General features: G+C 42.2%; 1 protein-coding gene across 1 annotated transcript; it reads right to left on the bottom strand.

Annotated features, from left to right (window-relative positions):
- Window positions 1-1,389: 1,389 nt before the first annotated feature.
- On the bottom strand, window positions 1,390-5,718 carry LOC120965439 (uncharacterized). Its single transcript, XM_040391198.3, has 8 exons — window positions 5,471-5,718; window positions 5,166-5,249; window positions 3,101-3,160; window positions 2,849-2,888; window positions 2,666-2,759; window positions 2,148-2,207; window positions 1,973-2,079; window positions 1,390-1,832 (listed from the first exon to the last, which is right to left on the bottom strand). Exons 1-7 carry the CDS (start codon window positions 5,599-5,601, stop codon window positions 2,054-2,056), a joined length of 495 nt encoding a protein of 164 aa, XP_040247132.2. The 5' UTR covers window positions 5,602-5,718; the 3' UTR covers window positions 1,390-1,832; window positions 1,973-2,053.
- Window positions 5,719-18,679: the final 12,961 nt, after the last annotated feature.

Raw genomic sequence — 18,679 nt, 5'->3', positions numbered from 1 at the left:
TCTTGTACGGCACGTTGCTGGGAGGCATCGATCCAACGAAATTATCCTCAGCAGTGTTGTCGATGGATTAATGATGTGTAGTTTCACGCTCGTGGTGCAAAATAATCAGGGAAATGGGAGGGCGGGAACGAAGTTTATCCGAATACTAAGGTAAGTAGGAAAAACATTGAAATCCAAAAACTACATGGAAAATCGAATTTACTAGCCATAGAAATTGTATTTTTAAATACATTTTTAATCAAAACTTACATTAAAAAGTGCAAACTTAGAAGAAACATGAAATTTAGAAAAATGAGTGTGCCCTATAAAAGTTATTGAACAATGAAATAACTAAGACATGAAATATAAAAAGTGAAATGTTTTTAGTTTGAACCATGCATTCCCATGGTTCCTTATTTTTTGTGAGTGAGCATTCCCATGGTTCCAACAGAGTATTTCTCAATTTTAGGCATTTAAAACATCCTGATAAAACATTAAAAAGTATCTTTTGCCTTTTCCATGTTTTTTTCCTTTTGGGCATAACCATGGAGGATATTACTACTTTTTGAATAGTTGGATTGCTTACCACATGAATCACATGGTGGTGGACGATATTACTACCTTCGTTCATAAATATAAGATGCTTTGGATATTTCAGTATGGACTATATATGAATTAAAATGAGTGAACAGGCACACTAAAATGCGTCCATATTTATGAACAAAGGGAGTATCAATTACCAACTTTTTTAGGGTCAATCTGGCATGAGTGTTGCCTACTCATAAGAAGAAATGAAGAATTCAAGTATTTACATGATGTTGGAGACGTCCGGAAAAACCACATGGTGATTACAACATCTCCAACACTGACCCTCGAATTTCCTCCCGCGTCCATCCACAAGCGGGGGAACCAGTCCACGGACACGAATGCGAGAGACAGTCATCCAACGCTATCCTCATACAATTCAAACAAGGTTTGAATAGACCGGACGAAATTCATGTAAACCGACATAAATCGGGGGAGGTTTCAGTTCGTTCAGCTTATCGCATGCTGATCCACACTAAAAATAGAAGAGATGCTTGGCTATATGAAAGAGCGGGGAATTCTAATCCGAAGAAGGAAGTGAAAGCATGGACCAAGATGTGGAAGCACAATATTCCGGCCAAAGTTAAGGTGTTCACGTGGCGTTTGGCAAAAGTTTGTGGGCAATCTGGAAGGCCAAGAGAGATGTGCTATGCGAGGACAAATTCCAGAGTCCGTTTGCTACATGCGAGTTCATATAGAATTTTATAAGGGGGCTGTAAGATGTTCAATCACCTTTTTTTTAGAAGATGTTCAATCACCTAGTCATGGGGAAGCCTGCTAGAGAGTTTACATGTTGCAAAACAAGAAGCAAAGGTCGGACAGAAGTTTAGCAATGACTGCTGCCCATGCGAGAAAGCAACCTGGATATACACTGCAGACCGAAGCCGAAACCAAAACCAAAATCACATGAACCGTGCGAGTGAAGATATCAAAATCCTATGGAACCTACTCTATTTCCCCTATGTTGTGCGTCATCTCTGTTCTTCAGAACCATATACCACTATCCATGTCGAATCTGAAAGACAGACACCACAACCGTACAACACCGAAACCATATGAGCCGTGCGGGTTAAGAAGCTAGCAAATCCTACAGAACCTACTCTATCTTTCCCCTGTGCTGTGCATCATCTCTCTTCTTCAAAACCACACCACTATCCACATCGATCTGAAAGACAGGCCATCTGGCAAGAGACGTAGCAGTCCTCCTCCTCGTCGGGGCCCAGGAACGAGGCAAAGGACTTGTGAAGCTTGCTGATGGATTTGTCGCCCTGCAAGAGACACAAACACAGGGTTACATCGAAGAGAGAGAGATTTACATGGTACCAATACACATCGAACTCCGTTAAAGCGATGTGGTTACAAGACAAGAAAGGCGGATTAAGTAACACTGTAGGGTGCCTGAACAGACCTGCTTCAACTTGATTCTTCTGCATCTGCTAGCTTCTCTGAAACTCTTTTCTCAACATCAGAAAGAGAGGTCTTCTCCTTCTTAGTAGTTGAGTAAGAGCAACGAATCTTCGACACACAGGAACTATTTATAAGACAAGTAATAGCATGGATAAGTGGTGTAAGCATCTACTTACTTTGCTGTTCATATTGAACTATCAGTTTCTCCTTTTCAACCTCAAACTTTGAGAAAAGATCTGCAGAACATGACATGTGGATAAGTAAGTAGTCGACAACAGAGATGATTCATAATGTGGCAAGAAAATGCAAATTTAGGTCTCATTATGCATAACTATGACCGGAAGATATGGGCTCGTCCTTTCAAACAAATAATAAATAATTAAGCATAATTAATAGCCAGTAACACATATTCATAAACTGTGCACAAAGTTCAACTAGCTTTAAAGGTTAACAAGGACATGGTTTTCTTTGGATACTGTTTGGCAATATAGTTCTCCTACATGTGTCAGGGCAAGATAACAAACTCATTTATTATACACAAATATGCTTATAATTCAACATGATGCAGCTACTGTTCTTCCAAGGTCAAAAGCTAGGACAAGAGCAGACTATGTTCTACACATATGTATTTATCATAACATGTAGAGTGCATGTATGCCAGACTTGAGAAAATGTGGTAGCCCATTCGGCACACCTTTGAAATTCTGTGTGTGTGGAGCTTTGTCTATGCAGAACTTGTCATGAGTGGCTTGAAACTTGGTGTACTCGGTCTTCAATGAACCTTCACACTGCATTGCATACAATTAAAGCTGGTAACCAAACTGTAACAATATTATATAACCAGATGTACATCATTGTATCAATAGAAGTTCAAAACCTCTTTGGAAGCCTTCATTAGAGCTTTAAGAACAGTCTGCCTGCTAACGCAATCAGTAATATTTGCCAGGATTTAGAGTACATTTCAATGAACATTTACAGTTTTTATTATCAAGAACTAGCTTATGTACATGTTCATGTTGAAGCAATAAGTAAAAAAGAACATATCAAATCTTCACTACAGAAAGGATAGCAGAAATTTGTATTCCTACACACAGAAAGTTAAGGCAAGTGAAACAGTTCGGTTGTTCACCTTTCCTTCTCAAACTTTGCCTTGGTGTTCTGTACCATAGATTGAATCTCTGTTGCAACGCTGAAAGTTAAAAGAATCTGTTAGTAAAGCAAATTCTGCCAGCAGCTGAAAAGTGTGCAATAGATATAACTTGCGACCTTTGTCGGACAGGAAAGGCTCAAAGTATTGAGCCAGTTTATATGCACTCTGAGATGTCATCAATTCATCATATGAATCCATCCTTCATACCGGAATGATCATGTATGCTATGTTTCCTTAAGTTTATGATCAACTGCCACAGCATTATAGAGTGCCTAAAATGATCTACTGGTGCAACACTACATACAAGACCAATCTGGAAACCATGGTATGTTGCCCTGCTAATTTGGTGAGCACAGATTTCCCAATGTCTAAATGCAACACGGCAGGTAGAAACAGTAACATGACTCGGAAGTCTTTGCAAGCTATGTGAGTAAGCCAGGAGAAAAATGGGAAGATGGAAGCATATATTTGATCAACAAAACTAGTTATGGTTCTACAAAGAAGGCGGCTAAATGGTGTTAAAACCAATAAGTGCACGCAACACTTCCAAGTCCCATCATTGCATCAGTACGTACCCACTTTCTCCAATCATCAGATGGGCACCCGAACATTCACAAACAACATGGCACTCATAAATCCTAGTTTTCATCCGATTACAGACTTCTGGAACCTAAATTCAGATACAGGCATACAGTAGGCTAAAAGCACTGATAACACTCATAACTCCAAAATCCTACCGTTGAAGGGAACAAATCTCCCATAAGTTTATGATCAACAGCCACAACATTGCAAAGTGCCTAAAATGTCTCTTACAAGTTTATGATCTACTGGTGCAAAATTACATACGAGACCTAAGCAGTCATAAACAACCTGGCAACCATGGTATGCGATCCTGCTACTTTGGTGATGCAAACATAGATTTCCAATATATAAATGCAATACAGTAAACAGAAACACTAACATAACCCCAAGTCTTTGCGGGCTACCGTGAGAGTGAGCCAAGTACAAAATGAGAAGGTGGATGCATATATTCGATCAAACAAACTAGCTATAGCTCCACAAAGAAGGAGGATAAATAGTCTTAATTGAATCGGTGCACGCAGCGCTTTCAAGTCACATCATTGAATCAGTACCCACTACTCCAATCATCATATGGGCACTCAAACATTCACAAACAACATAAAACTCGTAAATCCTAGTTCTCATCCAATCACAGACTTCTGGAACCTAAATTCAGGTACAGGCATACAGCAGGCTAGAAGCACTGATAGCACTCATAATTCCAAAATCTTACCATTGAAGGGAACAAATCTCCCATAAGTTTATTATATCAACTGCCACAACATTGCAAAGTGCCTAAAGTGTCGCTTGCAAGTTTATGATGTACTGGCGTCAAATCACATATGAGACCTAAGCAGTCACAAACAACCTGACAACACTGGTGTGCTGTCCTGCTACTTTGGTGATGCGAACATAGATTTCCAATATCTAAATGCAATGCAGTACACAGAAACACTAACATGGCCCCCAAGTGTTTGCAGGCTATTGTGAGGGTGAGGCAAGCACAAAATGGGGAGGTGGGTGTGATGCATATATTCGATAAAAAAACTAGCTATGTTTCACTCTGAACAAGGTGGATAAATCGTGTTAAACCAACTGGTGCGTGCACGCAACACTTGTAACTTTGTAAGCCCTGTCATCGCATTGGTACCTACTACTCCAATCATCAAAAGGGCACCTGATCATTCACAAACAACATGCCACTGGAAATTCCTACTTATCATCCATTTACAAACTCCTGAAGCCTATCAAAAACGATATAGTGCATATACCTATCAAAAACGATACAGTGCATACATCAGAACATCAGGTTCAGATACAGGGCACGCAGCAGGTTGGAAACACAAATAACCTGAATCCTACCACTGTAGGCAACAAATCTCTCATGAGAGTGAGAGTGGGGCTGGTAGAAAGACTGCGCACAGTAGCATTGCGAAATTGACCTGGAATAAGCATGGGGAGGTGGACTGGGAGCGGGAATCACCTGGAGATGGCCGTCTTCTTCTGGCCGTCCTTGTGAGCCTTGTCCTTGATGTGGCGCAGCATCGTCACGATCTGCTTGAAGTCACTGTCTCGGCGGATCCCATCGGAGCAAGCACCAATAAATCACATGGCCAAATCAGTCAAACGCACGCAAAATCCGACACGCGAACCGCCCGCGAGAGGGGGAGCGGCCAGGAAACCCACGCCGTCGCCGTCGGTCCCTTCGATCCGAGCAACGCCGCGAGCGGGACGCGCGGAGCGGAGATCAGCGGCGCGAATAGCTGGGGGGAGGGGGGGGGGAGGCACCTGTCGAGCTCGAGCTCGGGGTCGGAGTCGTCCATGTCGCGCCGCCTCTTATCGGACCGGGGTGCCTCGTCGGGGTCCTTGGCCCCGCCCCGCTTGCCGCCGCTCGCCTTCGCCTTCCCCGCCACCAACATCGCTCACCGGTGGTGGTGGTGGTGGTGGACGAGACCGCCGCTTCTCTGGCTGTTTTTTTTTAGTCTCACTGTGTGGGAGAGGGTTTGGGCTTTGGATGTTGCTGGATCTCAGCCCAAATGCCCACCAAAATAACACATTTCCCTTGCTAGGGTGTTGGAAGCAACTAGTTAACGAGCGCTCCCTTAGGAGCCTCGCAACGATCAGTGCCACTTGGCGCGCTCTCAGCCGCCCATCACGTGTCGCGTTCTGGGCGTTTTCTCCGGATTTCTTTTATTTTTTGCACACGTTTTTGGCTTTTTAAACGGTTTTTCTACGGGTTTTTTTATGTTTCGGTTTTCAACGGGTCTTCTTTAGCTTTTGGGTCAAAAAATTTGAAAAAATATATATTTTTGCATGAAAAAATGTTTTTTTCTTTCACGAGAGACATGGTTTTGCTTCCGCGAAAGGCACGATTGTGCTTTCGCGAGAGTCACGGCCGTGCCTCTCGGAAACGGAAAAAAACATGTTTTCTGTTTTTTCCCTTCCACGAGAGGCATGGTTTTGCTTCCGTGAGAGGCACGGTTGTGCTTTCGCGAGAGTCACGGTCGTGCCTCTCGGAAACGGAAAAACGCGTTTTTGTTTTCTTTTCTTTCGCGAGAGGCACGGTTTTGCTTCCGCGAGAGGCACGGTTGTGCTTTCGCGAGAGTCACGGCCGTGCCTCTCGGAAACGAAAAAAATGTGTTTTCCGGGTTTTTTGCTTCCGCGAGAGGCATGGTTGTGCTTTCGCGAGAGTCACGGCCGTGCCTCCGAAAAGGAAAAAAACACGTTTTCTATTTATTTTTTCTTCCGCGAGAGGCACGGTTTTGCTTCCTTGAGAGGCACGACTGTGCTTTCACGAGAGTCACGACCATGCCTATCGGGAACGGAAAAAAAAGCGTTTTCTATTTTTTTCCTTCCGCGAGAGGCACGGTTTTGCTTCCGCGAGAGGCACGGTTTTGCTTCCGCGAGAGGCACGGTTGTGCTTTCGCGAGAGGCACAGGCATGCCTCTTTCGAAAAGGGAAAAAACCCATGCTCCCAGGTCGGTTTTTTTGTCCGTTTTTTCGTGAAAAAAATTCGTCAAAACCAATCAACATGGAATCTAGTTTTGAAGATCTCGAAGCAAGGAATCCAACGATGAAAATGGTTCAAGATTTGAATGCACGGTTTAAGAGATAAAACGTTTTGAATAAACGGATCTTAGAAAAAAGGAAAAAATCCCAGGTTGCGACAAGTGGCGCACATCCAGCGCGCCACTTGTCGCAACCTGGGAGGTGGGAGTGATCTTTGTAACAAGTACTCCTCAACTAGTGATTTCGGGGCAACAGATCTAACTCTAGAAGTTCACCTAAAAACATCTAATTCTAGAAGCCTAAAAAAATCTAATTCTAGAAATTAAAAAAAACTAATTCTAGAAGCCTAAAAAATCCAATTCTAGAAAGTCACTGAATGAAACCTAATTTGACCGCAGTTTGTAAGCATTGTACTCTACCTTTGCAACTTGGTGTGCATACAATGCCCATCGAAACTTGGTTAAGGCCACTAATACTGCATTTTTTAAGCAACAACTTGAGATCTTGATCATTGACGAGATGAGCATCGAGAAGAGGCCGTGAGTGGGAGCAGAATATAACCATGGTAGGCATAGGGACTACGAGGTGGTGGCGTACAGTGCATACAGTACCCAAGAGACCTAGATGGATAGTCTGGAATAAAGAGGAAAGTAGTTGAGACTGGTTGACTACTTTTTGGAAGTGCACTTTTGATCCCAAGATCATATGCACTCGGGTTAATAGGAAAATCCGGAAAAATAGGTAGCATTGATGTGTTTCATCCATGCATTTTTTTGTGATGGAATGGCATTCGTGGAGGTATGGGGAGAAAAACTGATGCTCTAAAATGCTTCAAGAATAGTCCTTTGGAGCATCGACATGATAGTCGTTGTCTTGTACGATCCCATTAGAGCAACACCCACGAATCATATGACCAAATTGGTTAAGCATGTGAAAATCCGACACAAGTCACATGTGAGAGAGGGAGGGAAGGAGGTGCGGCCACTAAACCCTCGCTCTTGTTGTCGGTCTCCTCGTTGGAACCACGTCGTGAGTGGGACGCATGGAGCGCAGAGTAGCAACGCAAATAGCGGGGGAGGGCAGGCACATGTCAAGCTCCTTGTCTCCGCCCGCTACTCTCCTTCATCTTCCCCGCGGCCGGCATTGCTCGCCGGCGATGGTGGTGAAGGTGGACAAGACCGCCGCTTCTCTTCACTTTGCCTTGCCCCTTCTCTCGCTTTTGCCGTGGCAGTGCGTCTATGTGTGAAGGTCAGAAAAAGTTGTGTAGTGGTACAATGTGAGAGAGGACTTGTGATCTGTATGTTGCTGGACCTCAGCCAAAAATGGGCCAAAATACCAATCTATTGTGTACACTTTCTCATGTTAACATGAGTATTTTTTTAGGTTTAATTCTAGACAAAACAAAAGGAACATGTACCATGGAGTTAAATTGCGCAATAGAGCCTTTGTGCCATCCAATTCTAAAAAGTGCCTATGAGGTACTATGAAGTATGAACTATGTTATTTGTGGTATCGTCCGAAAAGAGTAGAGTACTTTCATGTGATGTGGTCGGTCATTGTAGCCTACAATGTTTACCACACTTTGTAAGCAATATACTCTGCCTTATAAGTTTGATGAGCATAAAATGTCCATCTAAACTCAACTAAGGCTGCTAATACTATTAAAAAATGAAGCAATAACTTCATGTGACCACAGTCATTATCGACGTGGCACCGATGAAGAGGCTACGAGTGGGAGTGTAATATAACCATCAAAGGTGTCTGGACTAAGAATAGGCAGTGCACGGTAACCACGAGATCAAGAATGTCAATCTATAATTAAGAGGGGAGTAGTTGATCAATCGGCTACTTTTCATTTTCTTTAGGCGATTCTAATGGATGCTAATCCATAGGCCGGGAAGAGGCACCATTGTACACAGTCCGTACTTTGGCACGCCATACCCATTTAGGCTAGTAACTTTGCTTCATCCACCTTTTTTAAAAGGAAAATACAAGTAATGCATTACAATATTGTATTTGGCATATCACCAATTACAACTCAGATACAAAAGCAGGAAAATGGCCTAGCCATGTCTCTATGCAGCCATTCCCCATGCCAGCACCATGCGCTGCTAAAACATGTGCAGCAACGTTACAGTCACGCTTACAGTGAACTACATCAACAACATTTAGTCCTACTTTCATTTGGAATTTTACATCTCTGAATATAGTTCCTAATTCAGCCACTTATTTGGGTCGCCCTATATAACCCTTATTGCCGTCACCCCTTCCCTTCACTCTCTGTGCAATAGTTATGGGATTGTCGGCCCAATAATGTATGGGCTGCTGGTTCCATTTCCTCCTCTTCTTTTCTTTTTTGGGTCGAATTGAATAAGAAATTCCATGCATATGAGTTGTTCTACGGAAACTTCCGTTAAATTGTTAGAAAGTGTGTTTTCACGTGTGAAATTGGAACTTATTGCCATTTTTTTGCAGAAAACTTTTGTGTAAATGAACAAACTAATAATGTGAAAAATGACACTACAACTAGCATCGTGCGTACATACCTGTGGACATTTTATTGAACAAGGTGAATAGTATTTATAAGTTGGTAGACAGAAAGTAAGTAACGTATGTATTAACATTTTAGTACTCGAGGAAATAAACAAATTTTGTAAGTGGGTAAAAAACTGGGTTACACGAACATCTATTGTTGAGGTGAAGTTAACAAACAACTGGGCGTCAATCTGTTTGGTGACATGGTGCTAAAAACTCCATTTGTGGACAAAAAAACTCGCCACTTCGCTATAGAAAGATGATTATTTATTTTTTGCGCAGTACAGCAAAAGATATTAATCTGCCACATTCAGCAGACATTTTTACTCAGCCACGTACCAGGAAAAAGACATACTCTCTAACAAGCTGGCTAGGGTCTTCAGGAGAGAAAAATCCTGAATGATCCCAGGAGAATCTACAACGGGTCCAAACAGCTAACTACATCGCTAACTAAATTCATATAATAATTAGTGGATCTAAGAAGAATGGGTGTGACTATATAACATTGAGATATATCTAAGTCGTGACATCATCAGAAGTCACAGCCCACCGCGTCGTTCTTTTTCTTTGTTTTTTTGTCACAGCCCACCGCGTCGTTCTTTTTCTTTGTTTTTTTATGACTGGAGCGTGACAAGAAAAAAACATTCTCTGCGCTGCATAGGTATCGAAGTCAGGACCTAATACTGTGGAACGAAAGATCGCACCGGTACAACCGATAGCAACGGTTGACTTTTAGCAAATGGGAAACATTTAAGAACATAGCATGGCGTCGAGATTAAGAAAACATGTTTGAAACCTTTTTTTTACATATTATGATTTTTGTGAAATGTCGAATATTTTTTTATAACACAAACAGTTTTAAAATTTCGAAAAGTATCTTAAAGAAGATGAAAATCAGGTATTCCAAACAATTTATTCTCAAACAAATTTTGAGAACATGGCAACTTTTTAAAAAACTCAAACAGTTTTTAGAGTGTGGACAATTTGAAAATTCCAAAGATTTTTAGAAAACATGAATAAAATTATCCTATTTTCATTTTAATAATAAATTTTCAATAAAAAAGTTGTTTGCACCATTAAAAAATGTTGATTTTAAAATTGACATTTTAAAAATGTTGATGCATTTCAAAAGATTGTTTGCGATGTTTTAAAAAAGTCTATTATAAAATGGAAAAAAATTGTAACATTCAAGGAACTGTTTGTGACAATTTTCTAAAAGAAACTTGACGCATTTCAGAAAAATCATGAAAATTTATAGAAATTTTTTATGCAATGTTAAAAAAATGTTCTCTTACTTTTTTAAAGTTCAATACACTACTAGAAAAAGGCCTACTAGTGGTGCACCAGTTTTGCCTACTAATGGTGCACTACTGGTGCGCCACTAGTACCACGCCACTAGTATTTTTTACTAATGGCACACCAGGCAGTGCGCCAGTAGTATAGCCCACGGTGCGCCATTACTACACATAGAAGTGCGCCATTAGTAACAATTTTTTTTCAAATATTTTTTCAGGATTTTTTTTTCAAATTTTTTTTATGTTTTTTCTTAATCTCGGGTCACTATGGCTTAATCAGCCCACGGTGCGCCATTACTACACATAGAAGTGCGCCATTAGTAACAATTTTTTTTCAAATATTTTTTCAGGATTTTTTTTTCAAAATTTTTTTTATGTTTTTTCTTAATCTCGAGTCACTATGGCTTAATCTCAGGTCAATATGCTTAATCTTAAGTCAAATCACACTAAGTGGTCAAACTTCCCAGAAGGTCACCCATCCTCACACTACTCCAGCCCGAGCACGCTTAACTTCGCAGTTCTATCCAACCCCAGCACCACCTCACTTCACAGGCACTTGTTGATATATCTAGCATATCAATCCTATTAAACCTTGTTGATGTCTAGGACTTTGTTCATATTCATGAGTGTGATGAAATTTTGAAAAAATATTTCAAACTTTCCCGGTCATATTACGTATCATATTTTTTTTTTAAAAATCCAAATTTTTTTTTTGAAACCAAATTTTTTGAAAAATTTCTCGGTCTGTTACTAGTGGCGCACCTAGCAAATGGTGCGCCACTAGTAAGTTTGAATTTTTTTCCATTTTTTCCGCTCAAGATCTTAAAAGACCACGGTGCGCCATTACTATCTGACTTAGTAATGGCGGTTAAATTCTTATGTAACTTTTCGAGTAGATGATTTTTCATATAAAAAACTTTTTCATCCGAGTTCGTATGCAAAAGTTATGCCCATTTTACAAATTCCAGAGAGATTTTGCAAACAAAGTCGAAATTCATATTTGTAAATTTTCCCAACAAGTAGACCACATATCACATGGGAAACTTATTTTATTTTATTTTATTGACATTTCCATCATTTTTTTTAAAACTGAAAAGGCGGTCCACAGGGGGGATGTTTGGGCCAAACTACTAATGGCGCACCATGCGAGTGGTGCACCACACCCACGGTGCGCCATTAGTAGTTTAAAAAATAAAATAAAATAAATTTGAATTTTTTTTGAAACATAATTACTAATGGCTCACCATGGGAGTGGTGCGCCATTACTAGTTCAACTAGTAATGGTGCACCACACCCACGGTGCGCCATTAGTAGTTTAAAAAATAAAATAAAAAAAATTTTGAATTTTTTTTGAAACATAATTACTAATGGCGCACCGTGGGAGTGGTGCGCCATTACTAGTTTAGCTAGTAATGGCGCACTATCCCCTGGTGCGCCATTAGTAGTTTTAAAAAAAAAATAATGGCGCACCGTGGATGTGGTGCGCCATTAGGATTTAGTAATGGCGCACCACATGCATAGTGCGCCATTAGTGTCCATATTGGCTATAACTGTTTTTGTAGTAGTGATAGGGGTAAAAAATGTTCAGTGTGTTAAAAAAATGTTCCCACATATTAAAAAAATATACAGTGTGTATTACATAAAAGTAGACATGTATTTGCAAAAAGAAATACAACTATATAGGGGTACTGGGTTGAGAACGAGTTGCGTTTCGAGAGTGGAAATGCAGCCATGTCGGGCATGAGTTGCATGTTTGGCTTGGACATGCAACTGGGTCGGGCGGGTTTGCATATTGGGTTTGGACATGGAACTAGACAGGGGTCGGGGCAAGTTGCGTGTTGAGAAACAAAGCACAAGTCTAGTTTCAAGTTAAAGGTGTGGGCTTGCAACTGGGAGAACTACGAGCTGAGTTGCGAGTTGAGGATGGATTTACAACTGGGACAACTACAAACTAAGAGACTAGTTGCGAGTCAAGGGTTCACTTGCAACTAGGATAAAGACAAACTATGGTTCCCGTTGTGAGTCAATGATGGACTTGTAACTAGGATGAAAGACAAAAACACATGCCGAGTTGCGAGTCAAAGGGTGGGCTTGCAACTGGCATAAAACAAACTACGTGCCTAGTTGCGAGTAGTGGGTGGACTTGTAACTGAGACAAGTATATAAAAACAATGATATAGTTGCGCGTTGAGGGTGGACTTGCAACTGAGATGGAAAAAAATGACGTCTCAGTTGCGAGTCGAGGGTGGACTTCCAACTAGGAAAAAATCAAACTATGGGCCCAGTTGCTAGTGGAGGGTAGACTTGCAACTCGGACAACAACAAACTATGATCCCAGTTGCGAGTCGATGATGGACCTGCAATTAAGAAAACTATGAAAGCAATGAGCCAAGTTGCGAGTTAAGGGTCGACTTGCAACTAGGATGAAACAAAGTACGGCCCCAGTTGTGTATCAAGGGTCGACTTGCAACTAAGATGAAAAAAACAAAACACATGCCTAGTTGCGAGTCAAAGAGTGGCCTGCAACCGGGAGAACTACGAGCTGAGTTGTGAGTTGGGGTTGGATATACAACTGGGACAACTACAACTATGAGACCAGTTGCAAGTTAAGGGTTGACTTGTAACTGGGATAAAACAAACTATGATTCTAGTTGTGAGTCAAGTATGGACCTGCAACTAGGATGAAAGACAAAAATACAAGCACAGTTGCGAGTCAAGGGTGGGCTTGCAGCTGGGATAAAACAAACTACGTGCCTAGTTGCGAGTCGAGAGTGGACTTGTAACTGGGACAAGTATATAAAACAATGATACGAGTTGCGAGTTGAGGGTGGACTTGCAATTGAGATGAAAATAAACACATTCCAATTTGCGAGTCGAGGGTGGACTTGCAACCGGGACAACAACAAACTATGGGCCCAGTTGCCAGCCGAGAGTGGACTTGCAACTGGAACAATAACAAACTATGATCCCAGTTGCGAGTCAATGATGGACTTGCAATTAAGAAAACTACGAAAACAATGAGCCCAGTTGTGAGTTGATGATGGACTTGCAATTAAGAAAACTACGAAAACAATGAGCCCGGTTGTGAGTCAAGGGTCGACTTGCAACTATGATGAAACAAACTACAACCCTAGTTGCGAATCAAGGGTCGACTTGCAACTGGGATGAAAAAACAAAAACACATGCCTAGTTGCAAATCGAAGGGTGGGCCTGCAATTGGGACAACTACGAGCTGAGTTGTGAGTGAGGATGGACATACAACTGGGAGAACTACAAACTTTGAGACCAGTTGCGAGTCAAGGTTGACTTGTAACTAGGATAAAAACAAACTATGGTTTCAGTTGTGAGTCAAGGATGGATCTACAACTAGGATGGAAGAAAAAACACAGGCCCAGTTGCAATTCAAGGGTGGGATTGCAACTGGAATAAAACAAACTATGTACCTAGTTTCGAGTCAAGGGCGGACTTGTAACTCGGACAAGTACATAAAACAATGATACGAGTTGCGAGTTGAGGGTGGACTTGCAACTGAGATGAAAAACGAACATCCCAATTGCGAGTCGAGGGTGGACTTATAACCGGGACAACAACAAACTATGGGCCCAGTTGCGATTCGAGGGTGGACTTGCAACTAGAACAACAACAAACTATGATCCCAGTTGCGAGTCAAATGATGGACTTGCAATTAAGAAAACTACGAAAACAATGAGCCCAGTTGCGAGTCGATGATGGACTTGCAATTAAGAAAACTACAATGAGCCCAGTTGTGAGTCAAGGGTCGACTTGAAAATAGGAAAACAACAAACTATGGGCCTAGTTGCGAGTCAGGGGTGGACTTGCAACTGGGACAACAATAAACTATGATCCCAGTTGTGAGTCGAGGATAAACTTGCAATTTATACAACTACGAAAACAATGACCTCTAGCTGCGAGTCAAGGGTCAACTTGCAACTGGGATGAAACAAACTACGACCCTAGTTGCGAGTCGAGGGTGTGCTTACAACTACGATGAAGAAACAAAACACATGCTTAGTTGCGAGTTGAGGATGGGCCTGCAACTGGGGGAACTACGAGCTGAGTTGCGAGTTGAGGATGGACTTACAACTTACAAATTATGAGACCAGTTGCTAATCAAGGGTCAAGTTGCAACTGGGATAATACAAACTACAGTCCCAGTTGTGAGTCAATGGTAGACTCGCAACTAGGGTGAAGACAAAAACACAGGCCCAGTTGCGAGTCAAGGGTGAGCTTGCAACTAGGATAACACGAACTACATGCCTAGTTGCAAGTTGAGGCTAGACTTGTAACTGAGACAAGTATATAAAACAATGACTAGTAACTAGGATGAAAAACACATCCCAGTTGCGAGGCGAGGGAGGACGTGCAACTGGGACAACAACAAACTATGGGCCAGTTGCAAGTCGAGGGTGGACTTGCAAGTGGGATAACAACAAATTATGATCCCAGTTACGAGTCGAGGATGAACTTGCAATTATGACAACTACAAAACAATGAGCCCAGTTGTGAGTCAAGGATCGACTTGAAACTGGGTTGAAACAAACTACGGTCCCAGTTGCAAGTCAATGGTGGACTTGCAACTAGGATGTAAAAACAAAAACACAAGCCTAGTAGCAAGTCAAGGGGTGGGCTTGCAACTGGGAGAATTATGAGCCTAGTTGCGAGTCAAAGATGGACTTGCAACTTGGACAACTATGAAACTACGAGCCTAGTAGCGAGTCAAGGGTCGACTTGCAACTGGGATGAAACAAACTAAAGTCCCAGTTGCGAGTCCATGGTGGACTTGTAGCTAGGATGAAAGACCAAACAATGCCCAGGTGCGAGGGAAGGGTGGGATTGCACCTGGGATAAAGCAAACTACAGGCCTAGTTGCAAGTCGAGGGAGGACTTGTAACTAAGACAACTATATAGAACAATGATACGAGTGGCGAGTTGAGGGTGGACTTGCAACTATGATAACTACAAACTATGAATCCAAATGCAAGTCAATTGTGGACTTGCATCTGGGATGAAAAACAAACCACATGCCCAGTTGTGTATCAGTGGTGAGCTTGCAATTAGGGTGAAAGAAACTACGTGCCTAGTTGTGAGTGAAATGATGAGTAAAAAGGCCTTCTCATTTTCCTACCTCTATTGAAATCCCAACTCGCTGTCCTTCCCAACAAGAATATAAAATAAAACTATGAGGCAACTTGGTTGGGACTTGCAACTGGTGCAAGAACCAAAAGTACGGCCCAGTTTGCGAGCAGAGGGTGGACTTACACTAGGTTGGAAACAACTATGGGGTAAGATGCAGGTCGAAGGGTGGGCTTGCAACTGGGAAGACAACACCTATGGGCTTGGTTACGAGTCGAGGAGGGACTTGCAACTGGGACAAGAACAAAAAGCATGGCTCGGTTGCGAGTGCATGATATTCGTGCAACTGGGTTGGAAAACTACTATGGGCCAAGTTGTGAGTCGAGGGGTGGGCCTGCAACCACGAAGACAGCAACACCTCTGGTCCTTGTAGGGAGTCGGCGGAGAACTTGCAACAGGGTTGAAAACAACTACAAGCCAAGTTGCAAGCCTAGGAGTGGGCAAAACTGAAGCCAAGCATGCCAACAAAAAAGGAAGCGCAACAAAAAAAATAGCGAGGATGGAGATCGAGTGCTTGCATGAACATTATAGAAATTTAAGCGAATGATGGGAAACTTAGATGAGACATCGTTTCGTTTAAAAAAATATTCACGAATTTAAAAGGTGTTCACAAACTTAAAAAGTATTTCCAAATTTTATAAAACTATTTAGAAAAAATTTATTCACAAATTTGCAAGAAAAGGACAAATGAAAATGAAAGAAACAAATAAAATAAAAAAGACAAAAATAGGAAACAAAAGAAAGAACGGGTAGAGATAATAGAGAAAAGCAAGAAAAAGTAAAATGGAACAAAAACAAGTTCGTAATAGTATTTAGAAAAAAACATATTAAAAATGTATAAAGAACACAAAAATACTAAAAAATTGAAAAAAAACGGGGTCACAAGTGAAACACACAATTTCATTTGTATGATGCACAATTATCTGCTGGAATTTTGTCCATTTTGGGCCTAGCCCAATAGCAGTTTCAGAAATTCATAATAAATCCTAGAGGCCCACTTAGCCCATTTGTGCAAGGCAAGGGATACTACTAAAGTTTAGTCCCACATTTCTAGTTGAGTGGAAGTTGGACCTCCTTATAAGGGAGGTTCTTTCCCCACTTGTATGAGCATGAGAACAAGAGGGACATCCACGCGTGCTCCTCCTCCGCCGCCCGCCTCGCCACGCCTCGCCGCGCCGCGCCGCGGGTTGCGGGTTGCGGGAATGAGCCGAGCCGATGTCTAAATTTTTGCAACGCACTACGGGTATACAAAAGGTCACACGGAAGCTGAAAAGATTTTTGCGAAAGTGGAGTTCGAGTGCGAACGGTGCAGCTCTTCGGCTGCTGGCTGTTTGCTTCATCTCCGTCTCTTTGTTTCGCCTCCCGTCGCTGCCCTCTCGCCTCCTTCTCTTGTGCCTATAAAAGGGAGGTCGCTCCTCCCAGAGAGACGCACCAGAACTACTCCTTCCCTCGCCATCGGTTCCATCTTTGAGCTGCTGCTGTCTTCCTCATCCCGGCTTGCGGCGTGCACCGCACGTCGGGACAGTAGGCCTCCGAAACTGCACCTTTTGAGTCCTGCACGGGAGAAGGGTGATAAGGTTTTTGGGGAGCGCTCAGCGCGACTACTGGCTGCTTCATCACGGACGATCCGGTCGCCGACGACTACTTCCCCGGCGGCGAGGACACCGACCCCAAGTCCAGCGCTTCTGCTACTGCTGTCCCGTACGTGTTTTTCTCCTTTCTATTAGAGGTCCTGCTACAGTTCCTTGTTCTAGGATTTGCCCTAGATATGTTAGACTCTATTTCATATATGCAACTTGCTATACTGTCTGCTCTAGATATGTTTAGTTACAGTTCATATATGAAGATGCTGTTTACCTTCTCTTTGTCAAATCGCATGGCTTGTTTTATCACTACTATTCTGGTCATTCTTTATCTAGTATTTCTGTTAATAAAATCATTCGGTAAATTGCTCATATTTCCAACAATCCAAAAACCTTATTATAGGCAATTTACACCAAGTGGTTTTGCTGCTTCCATGAGACCTCCTATGTTTGAGGGTATCCACTATAAGAGGTGGCGCGTGAGAGCAGTCTTATGGTTTCAAACCATGAGTTGCTATGACGCCACTCTCGGCAAACCTGAAGGAGAGCTTGATGCTTAACAGGGACAAGCTTTTCAGAAAATGGATACTCTGTTTAAGGCTGCTCTCTTGAGTGTTCTTAGTGAGAACATAGTTGATGCTTATGCGTCAATTGATAATGGAAAAGATATGTGGGATGCACTCAAGGCCAAGTCTGGGGTCTCGGATGCTGGCACTGAGCTGTACATCATGGAGCAATTCTATGATTACAGGATGACTGAAGAGCGCTCCGTGGTTGAGCAAGCTCATGAGATACAGTCATTTGCTAGAGAACTTGAGCACTTCAGTTGTATGCTACCGGACAAGTTTGTTGCCGGAGGTATCAGCAATAAGCTTCCTCCTTCATGGAGGAACTTTGCTACCTTACTGAAGCATAAGAGGCAGGAGTTTTCCATTCCGGATCTCATTGGCACTCTTGATGTGGAAGAAAAGGCGAGAGCAAAGGACACACGTGCTCGAGGTATTGAGGGAGGATCTAGTGCCAATCTGGTACAGAAGAAGAACTTCCAGCCCCACAAGTTCAAGAACAAGGGCAAGTTTGATGGTAAAGCAAAGTTTGATGGGAAGAACAAGGCTGTGCAACACACGAACTTCAAGAAGAAGAATGACAAGAAGAAAGGTGCTTGTCATGTGTGTGGGGATCCTGATCATTGGGCTCCTAGTTGCCCTAATCGCTATGACAAGCGTCATCCTGGGAAAGGCGGCAAGACCGCTAATGTTGTCATTGGAGACACTGACATAAAGGATGCTGGGTATGGTATATTTCCCACTATTCTTTCAGTATGTCATTCTCCTGATTGGTTGATTAACACGGGTGCTAATGTGCATGTATGCGGTGATATTTCCATGTTTTTGTCTTATCAGACCGCAGGGACTTCAACC

This window comes from Aegilops tauschii, chromosome 5 (assembly GCF_002575655.3).
Source record: "Aegilops tauschii subsp. strangulata cultivar AL8/78 chromosome 5, Aet v6.0, whole genome shotgun sequence".
Lineage (NCBI taxonomy): Eukaryota > Viridiplantae > Streptophyta > Magnoliopsida > Poales > Poaceae > Aegilops > Aegilops tauschii.
The sequence above is the reverse complement of the archived record's forward strand: the minus strand, read 5'-3'. Positions and strand labels throughout refer to the sequence as shown.